Source organism: Heterodontus francisci, chromosome 6, assembly GCF_036365525.1.
Source record: "Heterodontus francisci isolate sHetFra1 chromosome 6, sHetFra1.hap1, whole genome shotgun sequence".
NCBI lineage: Eukaryota > Metazoa > Chordata > Chondrichthyes > Heterodontiformes > Heterodontidae > Heterodontus > Heterodontus francisci.
The window spans coordinates 64,798,412-64,809,371 of record NC_090376.1 but is presented as its reverse complement, the minus strand read 5'-3'; the positions used below and the strand labels follow the sequence as shown (position 1 = coordinate 64,809,371).

Here is a 10,960-nt window from a genome sequence, read left to right as displayed (position 1 = left end):
TGGCAATAACTCCTACCCTGTTTTATAGGTCACTGCACTGCTGTTAGTACTGGAAAAATTCTATCCTGTATATTACATGCTCTTTCTATTGCACCATTAAGATGGGCAAAAACTTAGGCAGCACTTTATAGCAAATGATCATCAGTTCAGCAAACATTTTTATGAAATGAGTAATCTTTGAACTGACTCAGTGGGCTGAATTTTAAATGCTCGCCACCGATCTCAGCGGCGAGCTTCAAAGATGGTGGTCCGCATGTGCGGACCGCTCATCGCAGAGCAGCCATGTCATTCAGTGCAACGGCTCATTTAAATGGCCGGGACGGACAACACCCCGCAATGACATGGAGGGGGCGTCCAGTGCCACTGCGCAGGCATTGACACCATTTTTAAAGGTTTCCAGCCCTTATATTTTGTTTAAATATTTTTCATTTAAGAAATGTTTCTATCCCCTCTCCCACCCTCCTCCCAATATCCATTCAGTTCATTCCTTGCCCTCTAACCACCCCCCCCCCCCCCAAATACTTAGCTTGTGTACCTGACCTCACGGCCCACAAAATTCATTATTTTTAACTTCAACCCCTTCCAACCATCCCCTCCACCAATCAAAATAGTTTGACCCCGCTCCCCCCACCACACTGAAATACTTATCTGCTCCTCCCCCTCTCCACCAGTGTCCCACATCGGATCTCCAGCTGAAGATGCAAAGGCGCGGCAGTGCTGGCTGCCACCACCAATATGGCACCAGAACGGACGTTGGGAGCGGGTAAGTATTTAATTCATTCATTTGCATTTTTTTGCCTATGTTAATGCTGCTCCCGTGGGGAAGGAGGAGGATCCAGTTGTCATGGTCCATGTTGGTACCAACGACATAGGACTAGGAAAAAGAGGTTCTGCATAGGGAGTATGAGCAGCTAGGGGCTAAATTAAAAAGCAGAACTTCAAAAGGTAATAATCCCTTGGTTATTACCTGTGCCACAAACGTATCGGTATAGGGTAAATAAGATTAGAGAGTTAAATACGTGGCTCAAAAATGTGGGAGGAATGGGTTTCGATTCATGTGGCACTGGCACCAGTACTGGAGAAAGCGGGAGCTGCATCTTTGGGAAGATCTTCACCTGAACCATGCTAGGACCAGTGTTCTGGCGAGTCATATAACTATCGCAGTAGAGGAGGCTTGAAACTAAATAGTGGAAACGAGGGATCAAGTAAGGGAAGATGTGATAATTTAAAGAGAATGGAGAAGGCAAGAGAGCAAGATAACACTAAGGGTAATGATAGAGTGTGGCAGGAAGGGACAGAGCGTACAAACTTAAGAGTCCGCCAGCAGATAAGGCTAGAGGTTTTGAATGAATAGAGTGGGGGAGGGTTTGGGGGAAGGGAGATTTAGAAATCCAGAGAGAAAGGTCGAGGCATTGGAACAGTATAGCATTGTGGGTAAAGACAAGCCGAATGGGACAGAGTTTAACAAAAACTGTACATCAGCGAATAAGCTCGTTGCAGGGAATAGAAGTAAAACAAATTAAAGTTTCTTTATCTGAATGCACGAAGCATCTGCAATAAAGATAGATAAACTAGTGGCACAAATAGAGGTAAATGATTTAGATTAAACCACCATTACAAATACATGGTTACAAGGTGATCAAGGTTGAAAAATATTCCAGGTACACAATATTTCAGAAAGACAGACAGAATGGCAAAGGAGGAGGGGTATCCCTGATGGTAAAGGATGACATAAGGACATAAGTGAGAAAGTGTCTGGCCTCAGAAGATCATGAAGTAGAATTATTGTGTGTGGAAATTAGGAATAGCAAGAATCAGAAAACATTGGTAGGAGTAGTTTAAAGGCCCTCCCTCCCCCCAACAGTAGTTATACAGAGCATTAAACAAGAAATTATTGGAGTAGCAAAGACAATGTAAGAATTGTGGGGGAATTTAATCTTCATATAGACTGGGACAATGAAATCAAAGACAGTCAGCATGGATTTGTTAAGGGAAGGCAGTGTCTGACTAACTTGATTGACCCTCCTGGTTACCTCCTCAAAAAAAATTCAGTGAGGATAATGCATTTGGTGTAGTCTATAGGGATTTTAGCAAGGCTTTTCATAAAGGTTCCACATGGCAGACTTGTCACAAAAGTAAAAGCCCATGGGATCCAAGGCAAAGTGGCAAGTTGGATCCAAAATTGGCTCAGAGGTAGGAAGCAAAGTGTAATGATTGATGGGTGCTTGTGACTTAAAAGATTTTTCCAGTGGGGTTCAACAAGGCTCAGTACTAGTACCCTTGCTTTTTGTGGTTATATATTAATGATTTGGACTCTAATGTAGGGGGTATGATTAAGAAGTTTGCAGACAATAGAAAAATTAGCCATGCGGTTGATAAAGAAGAAAGCTGTAGGAAGATATCAGTGGGCTAGTCAAGTGGGTGGAACAGTGGTAAGTGGAGTTCAATCCAGAGAAGTGGCAGGTAATGCATTTGAGGAAGGCTAACAAGGCAAGAGAATACACAATAAATGGTAGGATACAGAGACGTATAGAAGAACAGAGGGATCTTGGAGTGCATGTCCACAGTTGTCTGAAGGTGGCTGGACAGGTAGCCAAGGTAGTCAAAAAAGGCAAGTATCCCGTATGCCTTATTAGCCAAGGCAAAGAACACAAGAGCTGGGAGGTTATGCTGGAACTGTATAAAACATTAGTTAGGTCACAGCTGGAGCAGTGTGTGCAGTTCTGGTCAGCACACTATAGGAAACATGCAAGTGCCCTTGAGGGTACAGAGGGAATTTATGAGGATGTTGCCAGGTCTGGAGAATTTAAGTTTTGAGGAAAGATTGGATAGGGTAGGGCTGTTTTCTTTGGAATAGAGGAGGTTGAGGGGAGTCCCAATTGAAGTCGATACATTTGAGGAGTCTAGATAGAGTGGATAGGAAGGCCCTATTCCCCTTAGTTGAGGGGTCCATAACTAGAGGGCATAGATTTAGGTGGTTTAGAGAAGATTAGAGGGGAATATTTTTTCCCCCAGAGCATTGTGGGGATCTGAAACTCACTGCTTAAAGTGATGGTAGAGGGAGAAAGCCTCATAACATTTTAAAAAGTACTTGGATATGCACTTGAAGTGTTGTAACCTACTAGGCTATGGGCCAAGAGATGGAAAGTGGGAATAGGCTGGATGGCTCCTTGTTGGCCAGCGCAGTCATGATCGGTCAAATGGCCTCCTTCCATGCTGTAAATGTCTATGATTCTATGATTAACAGTTCTGTATGTTTATACCACATCCTGTCTTGGGATAGTTTATAAGGGGAAAAACACACTGATGGAATGAACGGTTACTTTCCAATTGTAGCAGTCCAAGGGTCATTCCTCCAGAATGCTTTAATTATCTAAACTTTGCGTCATGCTTACGAGAAGTGCGACAATGAAAAACTGCAGTCTAAAACTGAAGAGTTATAAAAATTGACTTGTTTTTAAAAAAATGACAATGTTGCAAAAGATGGCTGCCTGGGTATTCGAACATTGCCACAGTGTTTAGAAAAGATGCCTAACTATGTTGAGGGGTGTCAATTACACCCATCCTAAAACATTCCTGAATTGAATGGGTTCTACTGAAACAAAAGGTATAAAGTGGAAACATTATAATTGGATTATTCTCATCCTGGGCCATTGCGTGATCACCATGGGAGACCAAAGCATCTCCTACCAGAATTTGAGACGACAAACTTTTACTTTAAAAAGGCAAAGCGAGCGACAGAGACACAAACACGGAAAGAAGCATCACCAAGAAACTTGTCCAGCTATCAGCTGAGGAGAAAATCCAGCAAGCCAGAAACACCTGCTGTGAATTCTACATTTCCAACCCATGCAGCAGTGAATTGAAAGTGATCCCGTCTTCAAACTTAACTTTCCACCAAGAGAGAAACCTACAAATGCCCCAGGCCTGCAACCACCGAGAACTTGGTTTACCATGAACTGAGACCCTACCTCACTTGAAAACCACTTATCCCTTTTCCTGTCTCTTGTGTGCTTGTGCTCGCGAGTGAATGCATGAGTGGATGCAGTTGCGATAATTTCAGGATAAAGCATATCGCTCAATAATTAATTAATTAATCTTGTTTTAAACCTACAAGAAAACCTGTCACTGTTCATTTGACAAATAAAACACAAAGGAGTTAAACCCCAATAACAAAAAACATGTGCCGTGGTCAAGGGAGTTAAACAGTGGGAACCACCCACATCCCTCACCACGTGGCCATAACATTTGGATTTTTCTGTTTACAATATTTCTTTCCTGTTATGAAACCTTAGTCAAATTCAGACAACATCTAGTAGATACTTTTTTTGGCGTGCGAAAAATCTGTTGGGAGTAAGTTAGCATAATGGATCATTTTGATGAAGTTTTTAAACTTGGTAACTTGAGTACAAAAAGTTTTGAATATGGAAATTATATTTCCTTTGATAGTGTTCTGATCCTCATGGAGATTAACAACCCCAAAAGAAATTAATTTTACTGAATAACCCAAAATTAACAAACTGACAAGATTTCACTTTTATAACCTTTACTCTATCAAACCAAAATCAACATAAATTGAACAAGAAATAAACAGACACATCAGTCTATAGTTTACAGATTACACATTAATTATCAGATACAACAAAGATAGACATCACTGATTTACTAGGCAGTCCACTTAAATATTGCACCAAACAGCCACAAAGTTCTTCAAAACTCTGAACTTCTTCAGGTAGATTTCCAGCTCCTGTGTTCCAAGATTCAGTTATGGATTTTCATCCGACAGCAGTTCCCCTGCAGTCCCGAACTCTATGGGTACAGTCTCCACCAAAAACGATGCACTACTCCCAAACCTCCTCAGCCCTGCTGCCCCTCAGCGACATCTTCTGAAAGCGCGGTGTTGGAATACATGTGAAAACTGACATCTACCTCACCACGACTTCTCTTGATTCCTCCACTGTCATTGAATTATCAGACAGCTTATCGGACATCCAGTACTGAATGAGCAGAAATCTCCTCCAATTAAATATTGGAAAGACTGAAGCCATTGTTTTCGGTCCCTGCTCCAAACTCAGTTCCCTAGTTACCGACTCCATTCCTCTCCCTTGGTGTCACATTTGACCCCGAGATGAGCTTCCGACCTCATTTGTGCCATCACCAAGACTGTCCATTTCCACTTCTGTAACATGACCCGACTTTGCCCGTCTCAGCTCATCTGCTGCTAAAACCCTCATTCCTGCCTTAGTTACCTCTGGATTTGACTACTCCAATGCACTTCTGGCTGTTCTCCCACATTCTACTCTCCGCAAACTTGAGGTCATCCAAAACTTGGCTGCCCGTGTCTTAACTCACACCAAGTCCTGAACCCATCAGCCCTGTATTTGCTGACCTACATTGGCACCTGGTCAAGCAATGTCTGGATTTTAAAATGCTCATCCTGGTTTTCAAATCTCTTCATGGCCTCGTCCCTCTCTGTCTCTAATCTCCTCCAGCCCCACAACCCTCCAAGATATCAGAGCTCCTCTAATTCTGGTCTCTTGTCCCCTCCCTGATTTTGACTGCTCCACCATTATGGCCGTGTCTTCAGTTGCCTAGGCCCCAGTCTCTGGAATACCTTTCCTACACCTCTCTACCACTCCACCTCACTTTCCTCCTTTAAGACACTCCTTAAAAACTACGTCTTTGACCAAGCTTTTAGTCATCTGACCCAATATCTCCTTTTGTGGCTCGGTGTCATTTTTGTTTTATAATGCGCCTGGAAAGTGTCTTGGGACGTTACATTACATTAAATGTGTTATATAAATACAATTTGTTGTTGACAGTCTTAATGGCGTGGATCCATCAGTATTTCTTTAAGTCACAAAAAGCAGCTGCAGCAACTCATTTGCCAATGGCCAGCTTCCATCCTCTGCAGCTTGTCTGCAAAACACTGTCTGTACATATTGCCTACAGCCTGCTTGAACTCTGTGATCTTGTGATCTGGGGATGACTCTGGTCCCAAGAAGTTCTGTCTCTCCAGAGCCCTGAAGTTTTTAGTTTCACTTTTAGCTATGGACCGTCACAAAAAAAAACAAGCTTTGAAACCAGAGTCAGTGCACCCAACAGAACATTCAACAAATCCTCTGTTCAGACAGCAGCTTGCACATGCTCCTCTACTGGTCTTGCAATCCACAGACACCATCTCACAGACTAACCAGGAAATAATCCTGGAAGAGGGCAACGACCAATTAGGAGTGAAAGGGTATTCAATAATTTTTACATCCGTAAGTAGTCTAAAAAAGGAAAATTGATATCAAGCAGCAATTAGGAGAGTTAGGAGAGGTAACAGCAAAGTTAGAGAAGTCAAATTCACATTCCCAAGTTTAGCACAAATTCTAAAAGAAAACTGGACTCAAATTAAGTTCATATTTCTGATCATTTTTAAACCAGAATATATGCAATAAATTGCAAACTAGAGATGACTATATTTCATTAATCCTTCGATCATAGTTTGTTATATTAAGGTCAGAACATACAAAAATCCTTGAATCAATGACTCAAAACTTATCAAATGGATACACTGCATACAATCATAACAATTCACATCACATATTGTAAAGTATATTTAATATTATGGTGGTGATGTCCATAAACCCGAGCTCAGTCAAAGCTCTGCTGCCCCTACCCCAACCTGCACCAAGCCCTGCTCACCCGTGCTCCCAGACTGACATTAGTTCCTGGTTCACTGATGCCTTGACTTCAAAATTCTCATGCAAATTAATTCTATTTTCCCAGAATTTATTAAAATTGTCATCTGTACATTTATACAATTAAGCATTTAACCAAATATTTACAGTGCAAAGTTTAATAGAGCAGTCAGATACAACAATTAAAGTAGAAATTACTTCACATTAGGCAATTTGCAAAGGTTAAAAAGGTTTCCACTTAGATGTCACCAGGCTTACAGTGAGCACACAGAGGAAACAAAGTTTAGATCATAATCCAATATATACAATATTGCTACCAGCACTACTGCATATGCACACACTACAAAACCACAGAAACAGTAAGTGCATATCTGTGATTCAATAGTAAACATGCACTTTGGTTCAGTTTTCCACATTTAATTGCATTGTTTAAACTTACTGAAATTTTTAAACTTGGTTGTTTGCTATTTGAAGCAATCAAATTTTTTGTTTTCCTTTTAAAATCTGGTACAATTCAGAAATGGTAAAAATATGTACGTAATAGAAAAACATTTAACTTTAGAATACACCTTCTAAAGTCTGATGTAACAGAAATCAATTGGAAATTTTGATGTCACCTTTTAAATGTATATCAAACAAAATGCCACTGGAGATAGAGATGTTAATGAAGGCTTGGTTGCCAAAAAATCATTGGAAGGATATGGAAGCAATACTGTAAAGTGCAAATTTTGATCTAATTTTTTGTATTGGTAAGCAAGATGTTCAAGACACTTTTATCCATTATTACAAATATTTAGAGTCAGAGTCTCATTTATGGCACAGGAGGCCATTTGGCCCATTGTGTCCATGCCAGCTCTCCACCAAACTCTGCTGTCAGTCCCACTCCCCAGCTTGATCCCTGTAGCAGTGCAAGTCTATTTCTCTCAGGTGGCCATCCAACTTTCTCTAAGTCATTGATCGTCACTGCTTCCACCATCCTTGTGGGTGAGTTCAAGGTCATTACCATCTTGTGTAAAAAAAAAAAAGTGCTTCTTCATATTCCCCCTGCATCTTTTGCCCAAAACCTTCAATGTGTCCCCAGTCCTTGTACCATTTGTTAATGGGAACAGTTTTGTTTGTCTAACTTATCCAAGACCGTCATAATCTTGTATGCTTCAAATAAATCTCCCCTCAATCTCCTTTGCTCTAAGAACAAACCCAGCTTTTCCAACTGAACTAAAATCTCCAACCCAGGAACCATTCTGGTAAATCTCCTCTGCACCCTCTCAATGACCCTCACATTCTTCCTGAAGTGTGACGACCAGAACTGGATGCAATACTCCAGTTGGGGCCTAACCAGAGCTTTATAAAGGTTGAGCATAACCTCCCTGCTTTTGTACTCAATGCTTCTGTTTATGAAGCCCAAGATCTCATATGCTTTACTAACCACTCTCTCAATATGTCCTGCCACCTTCAAAGATCAATGCACATGCACCCCCACGTCCCTCAGTTCCTGCACACTTTAGAACTGTGCCATTAAATATATATTGCCTCCCCCATCCCTTCTGCCAAAATGCATCACCTCACACTTGACAGTATTAAATTCCATTTACCACCTCTCTGCCCATTCTACTAGCCCATGTCCTGTTGCAAGCAGTTCAAATCATCCTCACCTTCAAAGGTATAACAAGAGTGAAAAAGAATTGCAACAAATCTTTTATCAAATACTTACTAAATCCTTCAGCATTTGGGGATACAGAACACCTGAAAAAGATATGTTTGACCAGGCTGGAGGTTGTCTATAAATCAAGATTTACAAATTAAATCTTTACTACTATGGAAGTATAATCAGTACAAGATGGGAGATTACTTAAGCAAACCTCAACCAGTGTTAACCATTAATTTTGTTATGTTAATATATTAATGGCACTGACAAAATATATGGCTGCAGATTATAAACAATTACTTAACAGAATCAAAGTAATTATTTGTTCTCATTTCTATAGACTTGATAGTATTAAGAAAATGTTTGACTATTATGCTGCCAGACTATTTGTCTAAATCAGCATTCTCAACAAAGCAGCTAAAGACAATCTTTTCAAACTCTGACCAGATTTTAGTTTAAACAATTGTATTCAATCTCTCATCCTTTCCCTTTAAAATTCTGTGGAAATTACATGCATATGTCAGAATGTACAGATTCACAAACTTGGCATATTGGAGGTCAGACGACGATTGTTCTCTTGGGATCCTTTCTCCTCTTCCCCCCACCATTATTCTTCGACAGCCTGTTATCCACGGTCACTAATGGAAGTGTCAGATTTAAATGATGGATATGAAGAAAAGTAACGTTTGCAAATTCTGTGTGTAAAACAGCTGGTCAGGACTGAGTTATAGATGCACATAGAGCATCACACCATTAGTCTATAAATGGACTCTCAGCTCTCCCACTATATACATACTGGCCGAAAATCAGTGTGACTTGCACATCCATAGTTCATCCCCATCAGTTATTCTATGACAATTATTGGGCAGTCAGAAGTCTATTACAGATGTTCAAAATGATCCAAAAGTTGGAGTTCTTTCAGGAGCAACAGGGAAAGCTTACACATTTCCAATGGAAAGTCACAATTCAAAGGATAAAAAGTATGATACTTCTAAATTCATATGGAATAATATTTCCAAACCATAAGGAAATACAAAAGCGAAGTCTTTGCCACCATATTAAATATGGTTAGGTTTTCAGAAGATCAGTGTTTTTTCTGCATGTTGCCCAGCACAGCTCATAGCATCACCTTCCGTATTGGGGAATTTAAAATTACAGGTAATGCTTGGCTGCATTTACGTTGTAAATCAGTGCTGTCAGTTACAAATAGATAGGTTGCTGGAAGTTTCTGGTAGACTAGTTTCTTTTTCTTCCTTCTTGATTAGCAGCATGTTCCTCTTCGTTACCACAGTCTTCAACAATGCAATTTTTGAACTGATCGACCCACTCTGTTGTGGCCAATATTTCAGGACTGATTTCTAGGATTGGTAAAGTTCTGATCAGTGGCACGCAGGTTGTGGGTTTTTGTAGCACACTGGATGTGAGCAAGACCACCATCTGGATATCGTACAAATATTGGCTCAGTGAAAAAGCCCCGGCATACTTGGCAGACTTTTTTTTCTGAAAGTGTAATAATGTTTCTTCTTGATTTTACCTGAAAGGTGAAGAGTAGAAAACAAAAACAAACAGGGGGCTATGTTTCAGTTCATCTCAGTTTTTAAGATCTTAAACTTGCACTGTAAAAATATCTAATTACCCTGTGATACAGAATATTACAAGACATCTTGTGTGTAAAATTTGGAACTGAAATAAAAATCAAACCTTTACTATTGTATAGTACAAAACACAAAGGTAGCGTGCGTCATCTTTGTTCATCGTGCCCTAGATTTTGAAAAATTACTTTTTGGGTACTGACAGTTGGAAACTTTGATTTCACCCTCATACCAACAGCTGCTGCACTCACTGTTCGGTCAGTACTTGCTATTGAAGCTTTCCTATCTTGTGGCCAACAGAAAAATAAAATGTACTTGATGCAACATTAGGGTGAAACTGGAGGTATAAGACAGCATTTAATTTTATGGCTTTGATCCTAGTGAAATTTTACACTGGCAGCACAGATAGGTATTTCTAAAAGCCAAATGTACACTCCATACAGAGGTAAAGCCAAAACAAGGACTCCCATATTGGTACCCAGAACAGACAAGCAGAGTGCGTTGTGTGGTTAGCCCTCCAACACTATACTTTTACGGTAGATGTTGTTTGTTCTTCAACTCAATGAGACCTCCTTAGCTTGAAGAGAGAGACATTATTGTGTTCTCAATGGACTTGAATCAATTATGTCTCCCCAGAACCCTGATAAGGCTAGGGCATCGACAATGGGCGTTGAGCTGGTCACTGAGTGAACATTCCAAGCAAAACCTCAGACTATGTTTGGTCTAAGCTCTTCTTTTTAAAAAAGAATGTACTACTGCACTGTGTACTCACTGGCAAGAGTCCTTGGAGGCCCTATAGTCCCAAAGACAGGTGTAAACCTGAACCAGGAAAGAGCACTGCCATGAAGATAGACTGTAGAGGACAGACAAGGGAGGAAAATGGAATGGCCAGTAGTGGGAGAGGTTGAAGAGAATGATGAAACAGTTGAAGTCACAGAGGATGTCATTGGTGATTTTGACTAGTGCAGTTTCAGTGCTGATGTGACAGAAACCAGAATGCAGGGTCGCAAAGAATGGTGGGAGCTTGCGTGAGGCAA

General features: G+C 40.5%; 1 protein-coding gene across 2 annotated transcripts in view; it reads right to left on the bottom strand.

The window, feature by feature from the left end:
* Positions 1-4,550: 4,550 nt before the first annotated feature.
* tgfbrap1 (transforming growth factor, beta receptor associated protein 1) overlaps positions 4,551-10,960 on the bottom strand; it is a 76,402-nt gene continuing 69,992 nt past the window's right edge. For both annotated transcript variants that reach the window (XM_068033818.1, XM_068033819.1), the window contains exon 12: positions 4,551-9,865. In XM_068033818.1, the coding sequence (XP_067889919.1) occupies positions 9,677-9,865 (189 nt within the window). In that variant the 3' untranslated portion in view covers positions 4,551-9,676. The remainder of the gene's footprint in view (positions 9,866-10,960) is intronic.